At 46.1% G+C, this 15,437-nt stretch overlaps 1 protein-coding gene across 1 annotated transcript; it reads right to left on the reverse strand.

Moving 5' to 3' along the window:
* Nucleotides 1–4,028: 4,028 nt before the first annotated feature.
* LOC117438200 (complexin-4) lies at nucleotides 4,029–14,181 on the reverse strand. Its single transcript, XM_034073687.1, has 3 exons — nucleotides 14,015–14,181; nucleotides 11,551–11,638; nucleotides 4,029–4,277 (listed from the first exon to the last, which is right to left on the reverse strand). The coding sequence occupies exons 1-3, from the start codon at nucleotides 14,179–14,181 to the stop codon at nucleotides 4,050–4,052; spliced, it is 483 nt and encodes a 160-aa protein (XP_033929578.1). The 3' UTR covers nucleotides 4,029–4,049.
* Nucleotides 14,182–15,437: the final 1,256 nt, after the last annotated feature.

Genomic DNA, 15,437 nt, shown 5'->3' on the forward strand with positions numbered 1-15,437 from the left:
AGACCCTGTGGTCTTGTCCTCTGGGACAGGAGTAGGGTGGGAGGCTGGAGGGCTTCATGGGAGACCACAGAATGCTTTTGGAGGTAAGGCAGAGAGCCAAGTCCCAACCCTCCCTTAGTGCTTGGCCTGATGGAGGACTTGGACTTGGCACAGTACTTAACCAGGCAATGGCCTCATGTCTTCTGCCTCCAAAGTCCTCCTTCCTGGAGCAGTATTTATCCTGCTTTTCAGTTTGTCACTCTTCCATGGTAGCACTTGCAAATTCCCCTGCAGCATCAAGCGAAGTGACAGTAACATCCAGAGTGGTTTTCAGCCTGCACTCAGATTTGGAGATTCTTCTGTTTCAAGCCTGAGGAGAGTGTATGTGAATGGACACTGCCGCTGCTGCTTCCAGACCTATCAACTGGTCTAATAAAAGGTGTGAGCTCTCTCAACAGGTCTGCATCTTTCCCTCCCTGCCCCAGCAGGATGCATTCTGTGTAGTTTCTTCCCAGAGGAAGCACTTCAAACCAAAGGTTTGCCTCTGCCGGTGCCCACCTGTTTTTGGTCTGCTATTCCAAAGTTAATTCCTTGTGGAAGTGCTCAGCTTTTCCTGGCTCCAGGTGAGCTTTGCCTTACTCACTGCTCTGGGGGGCTGGGGCTGAAAGAACTCAGCCATCCATTGGCAAAGAGGGAAGAGGCCAACAGAAGAGACAAGAAAAGGTTAGTGTGGCTTTTGTGCACAATATGAAAAGCAAGTCAATACCATTGTAGGGGCATTGGAGGGTACTCAAAGCAATCAGCCAGGGGCCATTGTGTTCCTTTAATCTACATGTGTGTTTCCCAAGAACTCTATTAGTGAAGATGAATGAACTGTGCAATGTCCCTAATTTCTGCTAATTTGGTCCTGGGGTTTCATGGCACTGCAACCAGCACAAAAGGCCCTGGCCCTCCAGAAGCCCTGGGCAAACTTGGGAATGGGCTTTACTTGTGGCCTGGTACAGATGCTGCTTTTAGGTCACCTGTCAAAACTGTCAAATGCAGGGACAAGACACAGCCCTGGCCCCTCCAGCTCCGGCTCCATCCTTTCCCTCTGGCTTTGCTTCAGGCACAGAGTGTGGTGGAACTGCATTGCTCTGGGGAGAGGAAGTCTAACAGTTCCTCTGGTAATCATAGACTGACACAGAGATGTTAGGATGGCAAAGAAAGGTAACTGAATATCCCCCTTTGTGTCTAATGTGTGAGCTGTCAGCTGAACCCTCTGCTGCCAGGGTCACCTGGGACATACGTCATGCTAGGGAACCTGCACCCACCGCACTTTGCATACTCTGTGTCCCCAACAGATTAACACCTGAAAGAACTCACTTTGCCTTTATTTCTACCCAGAATCTCCTCAGCGTGCAGCATAAGAACCTTCTCAAAGCACAGGGTGTGAAGCAGCTGCTGTGTCCCCATCACTGCAGCACTCACTCCTTGACAGTCACCTCCTGCTTGCTTTCTGGTGCGATTTGTGCCTGCCCTGCTTGTGTTTTCTGCACCAGTTCCAAGGTGCTCTGTGGCAGGTTGGACTCTCATGGGGAGGGCAGCACAGAGCCTGAGCCGCTATGGGCTGTGCTGCCCCACGTCCTGGCTGTGGGTACAGGGTGGGCTGTGGCTGCTCGGGGAGCAGGGCAGCCCTTGCTGGTTGGGGAGCAGCTGGGCTGGGCTCACCACACTCAGCCATCCCTCCGGAGACAGGGAGTGTGGGTTCATGCTATAAGGCTATATTAATGCAATCCTTCTTTACTTGTTTTCCAATTAGCCTAATTGAATTCGGATTGCTTAAAAGTGGGCACTAGAGACATTTATCCTGATGGGATGACGGCCTTGAGCTCCAGCGATCCTATTAACTATAAGAACTCAAATCCCAGGTAGGGTCCGTCCAGCAGTAGCTCCCATGTGACCTAACACTTTAATCTGCTCCTTTTCCATGCAGCACACACACAGAGACACACACACAGACATGTACACCTGCATGCATGCGCATATGTGCGTGCACATATGTACACATCCATTTGTCCCTCCCCTGGTCAGTACAGCCAGGGCTGGGAGCAGCCTCACTAAGCATGGGAGTGAGCCTGTCCTGCAGCTGCCCCCCAGCTCCACTCACTCCTGCCAGCCCCAGCAGGCTCTTGGAACCTGATTAATCACTTGTTGGGTGATTTTGGTTGTACTTTCTTCTCTGACCTCTGAAACCATGAGCAGGGTGATCCCAAATGTAATCAGCTCCTTCAAACCTCCAGGTGCTTCCAGGAAGATCTCCAGGATGTCCCAGACACATTTTAATTCAAAGATTGAAAGGTTCAGGTTTGTGTTTTGTGGGTGAGATAATTCAGTCTGTGAAGTACCAGAACAGCATAGACACCTACCAGATTGATACAAATACAGAGGGAAGTGGATTGATCCTCACAAACCTCTTTCCACACAGACAAATTGTCTGATGACACCTGAGAGCAGGACCCCGAGAGACAGAAAGTACATCAGACGTCTTGGTGGGTTTAGGCAGTGTTTGAAACCAAGCTAGCATTTGCTAGCCCTGATGCTTGATGAACATGCTGAACTTCCCCACTGAAGAAATGACCTGTTGCAATGTGAGAGCCACTGGCATTTGTCTCTAAATGGACCAGGGCATCCTCTGGAAAAGAGTGAGGAAGGAAAACTTGGCAACTTCTGTGTTTCTTAAGTAAGAAAGAAGTGAGCAAGAAGAAAAGGCACATTTCATAGGACTGCACTGGGGAAAATACTTGATAACAGGTTCTCAAACAAGTCTATGCAGCTTATATTTGAACAGTGATTGCTGAAAGAGCTTTTCCAAGATGATCTCTTGCACCCAAGAACCCCCCTACAAAGAGCTGTCCCATGGAGGACAGGTCCAACGTCTCCAGAAGAGAGGAAAAGGAAAAGGGTAAAAAGACGAAAGAAAAACGTGTCAGGAAAAGAGAGAAAGGAGACAAACCAAACCGTGTTTAGTGCATGAATTCATTTAAAATGAACACTTTTACTTGATTGGGTGGAGGAAGAGAGAAAGAGACTTACAAACCTGTAGGAAGGTGCTACATGTGCTCATCTGCAAACTTCATTCACAGGCTAGCTTTTGGGAGAGCATGCAAAGTCCTTCCTTTGCTAGGCTCAGGAGTAGCACTGTGTACAGCATCCATGTGCGTGGGCTGTACAGCTCTGGGGTGGGTTGTCATGCATGGTGACTACAGCTGTGCAAGCTCCCAGCACAGGCTGACTGATGCTCCTGGGAGCTGACTTTCACCGTAGCCTCTACCAGTGATTTGCTGGTACCCAAGCCCCAGAATCTGGCACAGAGCAGCCAAGCTGGGGGCCTCTGCTGTCTCTTGGTGTTTGACCAGCACTTGAAGCCAAGAGACATTAAAGCAGCCTGGAGAAGTCTGTGTTGCTGCCTGATCATGCTTCATGGATAGCTACCCAGCCTTGGTTCCCTGCAAGCCCCTGCTCATACAGTGCCACTTTTGTCCCAGGCTGTAGAGTTAAACGCTTCACTTTAGCCTTTTGCTGTATTGAGAACAGAGATGGTCAAAACCATATTTTAAAGGACTTTCAGCAGAAATGGCAGCAGTGGAATCCTGGTTGTGTCCAAATGTTTGAAATACCCATGGGTTTGTTAGAAAGAGACAGATTTCTTGCTGAAAGCACTATTAAATGAGTGACTGCCTGTATGTTGTGCACCAGAAGCACATTGTTTCTCACTACACATTTAACAGCATCCTGATCACCTTGACAACATGAAGAAGGCACGTTTTTTCCCACTGTCTGCTTTCTTGAAGCTATTTTTTTTCTATGGGGAAAAATGCTCTGTTAAAAAGTGATGCTCAGCTCTAGCTTCACACTGAAGTCACAGCATGTCATTCCCCCCCCCCCCCCCCCCTTTGGGGTTTTAAGTCTCTCTCTCTTTTCTATATTTACATTTAATGCTATAGAGCTAAGTGCATTCCTCAGCCTGCCCTCACTCTGCAGCCCAGCCCCTCTGAGACAAGGCTGAAGTCATAACCCTTGGACCTCTTCTACATCACAGAACACTTCTGCTCTGCAGCCTGTTTGATTTCAGTGAAGGTAGCTTGTGCTTTTTCTTTGATGGCATCCATGTCCATATTCTGGATGTTCTGCAGCTGCCCCAGGATAGAGTCCTTGTCCTCTTCCTCCACTTGATCTTCTGCCACCATCTTCTGCAGGTCTTCTGGCAAACCCACATCATCTCCAGCCATCTGTATTTGATTCTCATCCAATTCACTCTGGTACAAAGAGCAGAAAACAAGGACAGTGCATGAGAGCCTTTCTGCTGCCCCAGGATCTACCCCTGAGCCTCTCCTTGTCAGTTGTTTGGGGGTTCTATTGGTTTTAAGGAGAACAAAACCATCGGCACAGATGCTTCAGTCCAAGCTGTGAACTCAGGAGCCCCCATACAAGTGGGAAGGTTTCTCAGGTCTCTCTCTGAAGGGTTTCAGTAGTTGTTCTGAGGTGTCAGGAGTTCTCAAACAAAGCCCTCAGTGGCATTTGCCATTTTTGAAGGCTTTGCCACATGTGTTAACTGTGGCAACATGCTGATACTGCAGGAAAGCCACAGGTTACTCGCATCCACCAAAGATGTGCCACAATAGACTGTCATCTGTTGTGTGATTCAGTCCATGAAGCAGAAGCTTTAGAAGAACTGTGTGGCTATCGTTTCCCTATGTATTTGTTGGTGTGTGCTTTTTAGATATCAGCACTAAACTGATGCTTTCCTGAAGAAAGATGCATTAAACTTAGGAAAGAAATACTGGAAACAAAGGTCTCCATCTTCCCCAAACTGCATCTAAGCTGTATCTAGGTCTTTGATTGGCATCCCTGAGCTGTAAAGAAGAGCAGGGGCTGCTGGCACATAATGTGCTGGTTGAAGTGGGGTAACCGGAGGACTTAGACAACAAAAGAGAGGATGAAGGTTGGGTGTGAGTCTGAGAAAGCAAAAGGAGACAGAAGGAACTGGGTAAGCAATTAGAAGGGCTGAGCTGCAGCAAGTACTACACACACTCGCTTCCTGCCTGCCCACTGAAACGCTCCATCAGTGGGGCTGTGTCAGTTCCTAAACAATAGTGATTTTGTTCACATTTTATGGTGGATTCTGCTGCATCTAGAGCTCAGAAGAACAGGATATTTTGACACAGTTCACACATCAAAGATAAGCATTAATGCCTCATTACATCTCCAAAATGAAGCATGACAGCAGCAAAGGCCTGATATGAATAAGCAGCAATGCTATCAGCAGGAGGTGTTTTTGAAAGTGAGCGAGGTCTCGAGTTTGCATGAATGAATGAATGCAAGAATGAATGGGAGGATGTATATGAGCAATGTCTGTGTAGTTTGGGCCCTAGCAAGACAGGCAGACTGGGATGCTTGACTGTATAGCCACTATTTACTGTGATGTGTATTTACACTGCTTTCTATTTGCAATAGCTGTACTGATTAACCTCATTTCTCCTCATATTTGTTAGGAAAATATGGAGGAGTGTATCATGATAGTTACTACTATGTGGCTAAAACAAGTAGGGATGTCTCTTGGCTCCTTTGGGTGACGCTTGCTGCTAGAAACAATATCCCAACTGGCAAAAGTGTTCTTTATACAGTGCACACAAAGGCCACTTTGGCAACATGAACAGTTGTTTGGCATGCTGTTGCCCCAAAGCCCCCTGCCCTCCAGAAGCCCAGTTTGTTGTTCACAGTGGTCTCTGATCAAAGAAGAACACATTCAGATGCAGTCTAAAGTAGCACAATCTAATACAATCTAAAGTAGCACAATTCTGCTCAGGTCACCTGCCTCTACCCACTTTGCATTTGGTCTGTCCTTGAACAGACCGAGTATGAGCTTCAACAGGGCAGGGCTGCTCAACCACAGTACCTAAGATGTCTGTGGCCTCTTCTCTTTCTTCTAAGCTTTGCCAGAACTCGTCCTGTTACTTGGATTTGAAATGGAAATGCAGGATTAAGTTCCTGATTTTACCTGCCGGGTTTGGTTTGGTTTTTAAGTCTGGTGGAAATAAGTTCCAGTGTTTTCTCACAAGGATGTTCTCAAAGTCAGGCTGATGCTGCAAGTGCAAACACACAGTGAGTCTGCAAGCTCCAGGCTCACACTTCTGGAAGTCAGGGCCAGAAATGTGGTGCTGTGTCCGTTAGCTGCAGACAGCAGCCTGCAATCAGAGTGTGCAGATCCCAACTGTTCCAGCTGGACCTATGTGGGGACTGTGCCTTGCTGAAGGCCAGAGAGGGCTTGGACAGTGCTAGAGGCACTGCCCTCCATCAGAACACATTCAGCTTGGACTATAGAGGGCACCCAAAACAGACAGAGCTCATGGACAGGACAGCTGGGACTGTGGACTCTAACAAACCCATACAGAAAGCCTCTCTGGACCCTGCCAAACCTGCACTGGACTGGCTGGCCTCCAGTCCTCACAGTCTCCAGGTCCCTGCAAGTGTTCAGCCACACTTTCAGTATCTCTGAGAACACATCTATTCTAGTAAATTAAATATGCCTGGCACTGGTGTCTTGCCCCAAGGCCAGCTGGCCCCGAGCAACCCACTGCAATGCCACTGAGCTCTCTTGCCCTACCAAACAAGGTGGTCCCCTCTAACTGCCCACTGGGAATGCCTGTCCTAACTCCAAGACCAGCCCTGGGAAGTGCCTGGGAGAGTGCCCAGGCCAAAACTGGGTCAGACACTATTCTGACAATCCAACAGCATAGGTAACACAGCCTAGTGACTGCTAATATTCTTTGACCCTGAGTAGTCACTCACATCCATCTAGTTAGAGGTGCAATATAACACAGACTTCTTTCTGTATACATGATACACAAGTGTAAACAGAAAACACAGTCTGTAATCTAAATACAGCCTAAATCTGCCTATATGAAGGCTGTAAACAGAAGAGATCAAAGTTCACAGAGTAACCCACAGGGGAGCCAAATGGTTTCCAGCATCACTGTGTGATGAACTGCTTCCCTTATGTCTACCTTACCCTATCGTAAGATTTACCTATGCCTATGTGCAAAGATCCTTTGGGCAGGTGAATCCAGACCTCACCCTGTGATTCATCACCTATAATGTTCCAGTTACATACAAAATCAGAATTCATCCTGCCTTGACTGCGAGTGGGATTTCTGGCAAGTAATGCAGCAGCCCCAAGCCGGCTGTGCCATGCAAGGGCTGCAGGTACCTCACAGGTAGGTACAAGGAGCCACAGGTTGCAAGCAGCAGCCTTGTCTCCCACTCCCAAACACCCATTTGTGCATCCCTACACGAGGATCCCAGTTTGGAGCACAGGAAGGTGTGCGGAAGCTGCTCAACACCCCAGCTGTCAGGGCCTCATAGGCATCTTCCTATGCAGGAACAGGAGCAATCCTGTTCCCACTGCTCCTGACACTCACAGTGATTCCATTTTTCCACAGCTGTTTCACTCTGGTCTAAAAATCATTTAGATCAGCAAAAGAATTCAGCACTTGCTGTAGCTCAGCTCTTCTAATTGCTTATCCAGTTCCTTCTCCCACCTCCTTTTGCTTTCTCAGGCTCACACCCAACCTCCATCCTCTCTTTTGTTGTCTAAGTCCTCCAGTTACCCCACTTACCAGCCTGCTATGTGCCAACAGCCCCTGCTCTTCTTCAAGCTTAGCAAATGCTTGTTTTCAGATGCTTATCTAAAGCCTGTATGCTTTATGAAGAGCTTCCCCTGAGCCAAGTTTCTGTTCCTGCCTGGTCAATGTGCATCCCCCGCAGCACAGTTAGAGCCTATGCAAGGGCTGCATACGAGGAAAAAACCCTTTAATTCTGGAATGGTGCTATTCATGAAATCAAGCCTTGACAATATTCCCATCATAACACAATAGACCAAGAGATTACATGACTACAGCCCCTTTCACGGGGAGAAAACTTTCCTTTTTAATGTCTACAGCAGCACTTGTCATTGAAAAGACACCTGATTGCATCCGAATACTCTTTCTCTCTAAATATCAGTGAATGAGAAACATCCTGCTGCTCAGTAACAGCATCTCACAGAGCAGTGCCCACACAAGTGCGCTGACTAGGGAAGGGATCCACCTGCATGGAGCAGATGACACAGTCCCTTCCCGAGGTGTCAGAAACTCATAGAGCACAGCACAACCCCCAGCACTGCTGTGGCAATAGGCTGACAGGAGCAGCAGCAGTTGAGGTGACATGGTGGGTACCAGTGATGTGAAAGGGGTGCTGGGGGTCAGTATGCATGCCCTGAGGTTGCCATACTGCAGATGAGGTCTTTGGACAGGCCTGTTGTCAGATGCTCCTCTCCAGGCATCATCAACTCACATCCCTGTGTTTAGACCTTGCAGGAAGTAATTGATTACTGATCTCAGGTCAGGAAACAGAAATGATTAAGAGAATTTGATGTTTTTTTTTTAATTATAATAATATTTATTTCTGTATTTATTTTATTGAAATATTTCACATAGAGGTGAAGTATTGAATACTCTGGGGATGAAAAAGTTGTCCATAGATCAAACATCTCATGGCTACAAACATCTTTCTGATGACAAACCTAAGTTGACAATTCTGTTAATAGGATTAGGTTCATTAAGGGACTGCTTTCTCTTATAAATCTGGCCCAGAGAGCATGGAGCGTTAGCTTTTGCACTGAAAAAGGGGCCCTGCTTAGTCTTGAATTTCATGCTTTCATTTACAATGTGTGCTAGTGATTGATACTGGTAATATTCAGGGTTTCTATCCCCTACTAAGCTACCTGAAATGACTTTCATTTTTCAAAATAATGAATGCATTATCACACATCTGAGAGCATTTTGCTGCCAGAATGTATCAGAGTTGAATTTTTATCAGCATGCACATCATCATTTCATTTTCTTCCTGATATAACTTATGTTTTCACAAGGGCTGACAAAAGGAAAGCAGACCTTCATTCAAGAAGTGCTACAGAGGTAGACACAAATGCCAAAAAGCATATCCTGCATAATTCACTTGCAAGCACTCCACATCAGCAAAGATGAGTAGATGCTTAATATCTTCTTAGCTGGCTGAGAGCTCCTGTCCTGGGAGGCAAGCCTCCTATTGTTGTTACTGCAATCTAGCCCCCAAAGTGCACCGTGTACACCAAAGTCAATATCCTGTGGAGATGGGGCAGATGACCACAGCATGCTCTCGAGTACAGTGAGGTGGCAGTGTGCTCGTTGGACACGTCACCAAGGGTGACTGCAGAGACCTAAACACCACCTCAGAACTGAATGGAACACTACAAATGGGAGACTTTCAAAACCAGAGACACCAAAGCTGCCATAACTTGGAGTTGAGAGCTAGGCACCAAGTGGTCCTGAAGCCTTTGGAACTACTGCTGCTCCGGAGCTGGCTCAGCACACACCTCCTACAGGAAAACAAAGCCTAATGATATTTTATTGCTCAGCTGCTAATGAAAATGCTGGTGTTTAGAGTTTTAGACCTGCAATCCAATCAACCACTTCAGATCTGGTACTTTTCTTTTTCATAATTAATCTTTCTGTAATTAAACTCACCCTCAAGATACACTTTCTTGTCTTGTCACTATGCTGAGCACCCATGGCTCATAGAACAACTGGTATATTGCAACTGATGAATACAGACAAGCATCAGCATATAATCTGCCCTTGCTCCTTCTACTCCTATATATGAAGGGCACTTAGGGACAGGACAAGGAGGGATGGCTTTAAGATGCAAAAGGGGAGACTGAGATGAGCTCTTAGGCTCACCCTGTGAGGGTGCTGAGGCACTGGCACAGGGTGCCCAGAGCAGCTGTGGCTGCCCCATCCCTGGCAGTGCTCAGGTTGCACACAGGGGCTTGGAGCAGCTGCTCCAGTGGAAGGGGTCCCTTCACTCTTTAAGACAACGAACTGTGCCTTCAGCTGAGTTTAACAGTCGGACATCCTGACAGAGCAGCTGATCTGAGAGGAGCTGTTACAGAGGAGGGTGCTCACTGCAGACCTGCTGATGAAAGCTTTGTTCAACACTGATGCGCCCAGAGGGTGAGCAGAGGCAGCTTAACTGACTGGAGAGCCTCAGTGTTTGCTCCTCTTGCTCCCCCCCAGTACCAGTCTCAAACCATCCTTTTAAAAGAGCACTTCTCTTTCTCGCAGTCACCCACCAAGGATTCGGCTGCAAAAACCCACGCTTGCAAAGTCAGCGAAAAGACATTTCCACCCTGTTTATAAGGCCTGTCCGAAGGGTTAAATCCAGGTGGTACAACTTCATCTGAGTCCCAAGGCTGAGCCACTCCTCATGCAAACTGTGAGCGGCCTCGAGGGCTCAAGCCAAGGATGAAGAGTGGTGCAGTATGATGAACGTGGCACTAGAGGGCCTCTGGCTTGGCAACAGCATCAAACACACTGCAAACCCCTCATTTGTAGTTCGTATTGACAGCATCTGAGCACTTCCTGAGCACAGGTGACTTCATGGGTCCCTCCTCTCTGAGAAAACCCAGGGGCACAGATCAGAGCACCAGAACACTGCCCGCAAAGGGAACAGCAACCAGGGGACTCCAGGTAGCAGCCATTATTTGATACATAAGGCATTTGCTCAAATAACACATTTTCAGCAAGTCCCTGAAGTCAGACTTGACACAACTGTAAGATAAAGACATCTAATGAAGCTGGACAAGGAAACCTCGTTAGAAATCCTTTACAAGCAATGAAGGAGTGAGCAGGCTAAAAGCAGTTTAGTAGCATCTAAAGCACCACCATTCTCAGATTAGTTATTCCTAGGAGAACTCACATGACCCTTTAACAACCTATGAGTAAGGAGCCTATGCAACCCTTAGCCTCCAAAGACTTAGCAGAAATAAGCTTTTTTCACTGCCTGCACACAGACTGAAGCTCAGGGATGGATGCAATCCAGGTTTTAGAAGAGGGAAGGCTCTCTGTGGTATCCCAGGCTATGGGAACACATGGTGTACCCGTCTGTGTCAGGGTGGAAGGAAGCAGCTCTTAAACTTTCCCCCTTTCCCAGTAAATCTATGAAGTCAACAACAGCAACTGCAGAACCTGTGTCATGGTGCAAGTAGTGCAGAGTAACACAGCATATGGGGCTAAACCAAAGGAACATAAGAGATCAGAACACAAAAATCAAGAAATGTTATGTACATAGTAGAATAATTAACCCCCATTAGGGTTAGGGTCTGCTCCCCTCTCAGAAGGGTCTGAACACAGCCTCTGGAACTACACAGATCTCTGAGACCTGTCTCAGTGTTGACTCTAACAAAGACAACCCTCCAACCTGCAGTTCCTTGCTTCCCAGGAAACTTTAGTGACTTCTGCTTCATTGATTCCATCATGTAGGGCTCTACGGTGCCTTGCTGTTAGATTCACCTACTGAGCAGAGAAAAACAGCAATGGCCAGGGAAAACCATGGCTCTGGCCTCCTCCATCTCTGTACTGAGCTGCAGTGGGGATCCCACTAGCGAAGGCAGTTTGTGCTGGCAGTTTGTTTCCAAAGTCGGCCACAGAAGGAGGTCAGGAACTGCAGGCTTACCTTGGGGAGTCTGTACTTTTCCCTCAGATGAACCCTCAGACAGGCTCGCTCTGCTTTTTTCTGTGCAAATGCTGCATCTCTTTCCATCCTGGAAGTCAGAAAAAGTGTTTCAGGATACCAGTAAAACAGAGTCTTTTACACTGAACCAGTTGCTTGGCTGCATAAAGCTACACAGAGGAGCTATTGCCAAAGTTATGGATCTTGTCCAAAGGCACAGGAGGAGTAATTATTGATACCAATAAAGTGATGCTAAGGGGCCAGAATTCCCACCCTGCTGCTTGTTCTCAGAACAGTTCCCTTGAGTCCTGTGAAGAAGACAAGACAAACCAATTGGGAAGGATAAACTTCTTGCCTGGAGTTTCTATCTGTACCAGCTGTTACTGCTCACTGTAACAATGAACAACTCCAAAAAGCACAACAGGGCAGTTATACTTATTCCTTGTTTATTCCATGGGGGCACTTACACAGCTGCCTGTCAGTTCTCCTGTTCTACAAATGGGACATTCTCAGTATACCACCACACATACAATGGCAGAATAGTCTTTCTGGCTCAGACCAAGTCTATCTGTCCTGGAGTCCATTCTCCACAGGAGACAGTAATGGAAACAAAACAAGCATCAAAACTGCCCAGCTTCCAAACCTCAGTGGTGTAGGGTACTGGAGCTGGAAGTTGTCTCTCCATCATCGTTTTTAATAGCCTGGGATGATCTCTGTCATCTATGACTTTTCTGCATGCTTTTATTGTTTCAGAACAATAGATTAACTGGAAACCATCTAAGCTGCTTTCAGCCACTCATTGACAGCAAGATTGTTTCAAGCCTCTCTGGAATATTTTCCCTGTTTCTCAGCCTGCCCACTCCTCCAGAGGAGCCATTAGCAGCCACAGTCAGTACTGGGCTACGTTCCCACAGGGCAGTGTGTGTGCAGCATTACTGCACATCCCTTCAGGTGTCCTTTGAGGCTGGGGGGCAGGAGGGGATTTTCTGCTCAGGTAGACTGGAGCTTTTCACTTGTCCTGGCATCAGGGAAAGACCTGGCAAAGCTCACTCAGCCCATCTCCCACCAATGCCTGGCCGAATCTTAAGCCTTTTTGTTCTGGAGGATCTAATCACTCCCTGGAACACGACGTGGTGCAGGTACAGGAAATGGCTATAAGAGTAGCTGTGTGACAGCCTATGAGGTACAGCACAAAATGGTAGTCACCTCGTGCTTGAACTCTTGTGATGCTGGAAGCAAACTCTATGTAGTGGTGCAGACTGCCAGCACAAGCCACTGGTTTGTTTCTGCACAGGACACAGCAATTTGTGCTTTCTTGCACACACATTTTGTCCTCTTTGGAAGTACTTCCTATGCTCCTACCATGGTTCCAAACATACTTTCCAAAGTACTGCACAGATTCCTCAGTAGGGTCAGTGTGTAACACACATGCCACACTTGAAAACCTGGCAAAAGTAATCCTTTTTCCAAGCAGTTTCCCTATCCCAGGAACACTGTTTTGAGTCTCGGTTTCAATCCAGCATCTTCCTGCTGCCAGGCGGCTCTCTCCCTTTTAAATATGCCTTGACAAAAGGCACAGCAAAACCTGTATTCTGTTCCAAAGCAAAGGATACCATTCAGGGGTTTATGACAGAAAGGGTTGCTAAATACAGACCTGGATACCTCAATGCCGTCAGTCATTAACCTTTCACCTATAATCATCTTACACGAAGGATTTACACAACCATTATGTAATTGACCATTACAGGAGCAGATGCATTTGAGATTTAAAAGTCAAGCGTTTATTTATAATTATGTATGATTTGAACTCCCACTCGTCACGTCCTCTATTTTACTTCTGGTTTGATATTTAAACACAGCAAGTGGTAAAAACTGTAGTTACAGTCAAAGATTGAGATTCATCAGGTGAAAAGTTCTGATTTTGTAGTTTGCAAAAGAAAAACCAAACTGAAAAATGCAACTACAAAAAATAATCATCTCAAAGCTTTTATCTAGATAAATGTCATCCGTTCGAAGCAGCACTCACTGCTTGTGAGACTCACTGTCTGCCATAGCAGATGCAGACAGATAAAAGACTGAGTACTGAAAGTGTATCCACACCGAGTTCTAGGTGAACAAATCATACATGTTTTAGAATTAACTCCTGAACAACAGCTTGTACCTATGGATAAATGACAGCTAAAGTAACATCAACTAGGAATGAATCCAGCCTATCAAGGTGTGGAGATAGGAGGAAAGCACAGAGAGAGTTGGGGGGGGCAGGGGACACAGGCGGACAGATGACATGCATAGTATTTATCATTTCCAGTTGGTGAACTTTTATTTTGTAAAGTCTCTTTAGCAAAGGTTCATCTGCTTTAAGGAAAGGGAAGAGCGCTGAATGTTCGGCTTCTTCTGGGGTTATCTTTATCTGCACAAAGTTACCAGCAATCAGCCCCATACTGATAATAACGGAACAGGTACTCACTTCTCCTCAACCATTTGCTTTTGATACTCCTCATACTCCTCTCTGGTCATTCCTGCAGCTGCTGCTGGATCAGAAGGAGTGCTTTCTTCTTTGCTTTCTTCCCCTCCACCTCCAAGTCCCAAATTCTTTACCTGGTTGCTCAACATACTTTTCATTAGAAAAGCCATCTTCAAGGAAAAAGGAGCTACAAGCAAACAACTACAACAAAGCCAAACCAAACCGAACACCTTCTCAAAAGCAGCAACTATAAGCAAGAGAGTTCCTACAGCCCCATCAGCTCTTGAAGGGCACAATGCTAGTGAAACGTGAATGCCAAAACCAGTTTGTCAGCCATAATCTGGATTAAAGAGTGAACTCCTTAATATCTAGAGGCAGATGGTTCAGATTACCCCAAAAAAATCATTAGATGCAGCTCCCTACTTTTTATATTAATACCTTAAGCTAATTTACACAAATGCAGACAAATCAATCGTAGTGTGCAACAGCATTTCCACTTCTTGAAACTCTCACTTTCAGAGATGAAAACATTCTCTGGAACACAACAGATCTGAATTACAAACCTGGCTGACTGAATGAAATTGTGAATTCAGGCTATTGAGCCAAAACCCCTTTTGGATATACACGGGAATTCCTCATTAAGCACCCCCCCCCCCGATCCTTTTTATCCATTAATGTTTTATCACCTTAGACAGAAAATACATGGAATGGTTTTTCTCTGTCCACTTTTCATATGGTTGGTTTGCCTCACACGTGAATGGGGCAGTACTGCCAGGGCTACTTGATTTTCATTGAAGCAATCACAAAGCAAATCACATCTTCCTGCTCTTCATTCTTTACTATTTATTTCAGCTCCTCCAGGTGGAGGCTGTCTCCATCTAGGTCCCCACTTTGGTGCTGCACAGAATACCTGCTGGTTTTAATCTTAACTGTCAGTAAAGGAGAAATGAATCTCACTGATTCTCTATGCTATTGTAACTGAACTTAATAGCTTTTGTTTAATAATAGCTAGTGAGTTTTGTGTAACTAAACTCACTAGCTTTTGTTTGTGGCTTGCTTCTGTAGGTCTTCCTCTTTCAACCTTCTATTCACATCAGTAGCCTCACCAGGTCTATTCAGGTGAAGATTTTCAGGATCTGCTGTCAAAACTATAGGCTATTTTGGGAATGAAAAATGACTTGACAGGTCTCAGAAGTTCCAGGGTTTGGGTTTTGAGCATTTATCCTACTATGACCAACTGCACATGCCCTAATGAAACACTAATTTTGATTATCTAAATGGTTCTCCCAGCACTCACAAATTCACGGAGAGACAGGAGGATTCCCATTTGCCTAAGGCCTTAATCTGTATTAGAGCCTTTCAATTAAAGCAGACCTTTTACTGCTAACAAAAAAAAGGCAGGACATTCAATAATCCTGGATTATTA

Source organism: Melopsittacus undulatus (assembly GCF_012275295.1).
Source record: "Melopsittacus undulatus isolate bMelUnd1 chromosome W unlocalized genomic scaffold, bMelUnd1.mat.Z SUPER_W_unloc_1, whole genome shotgun sequence".
In the NCBI taxonomy this organism is placed as follows: domain Eukaryota; kingdom Metazoa; phylum Chordata; class Aves; order Psittaciformes; family Psittaculidae; genus Melopsittacus; species Melopsittacus undulatus.

Bases quoted from the DNA above. Each gene is read 5' to 3' on its own strand.
- LOC117438200 (XM_034073687.1), bottom strand. From the start codon at position 14,181: ATGGCTTTTCTAATGAAAAGTATGTTGAGCAACCAGGTAAAGAATTTG. The intron at 11,639-14,014 runs GTGAGTACCTGT...TCTGACTTCCAG, and splicing joins AAGCAAATGGTTGAGGAGAA to GATGGAAAGAGATGCAGCAT. The intron at 4,278-11,550 runs GTAAGCCTGCAG...TCTTTGTACCAG, and splicing joins AAAAGTACAGACTCCCCAAG to AGTGAATTGGATGAGAATCA.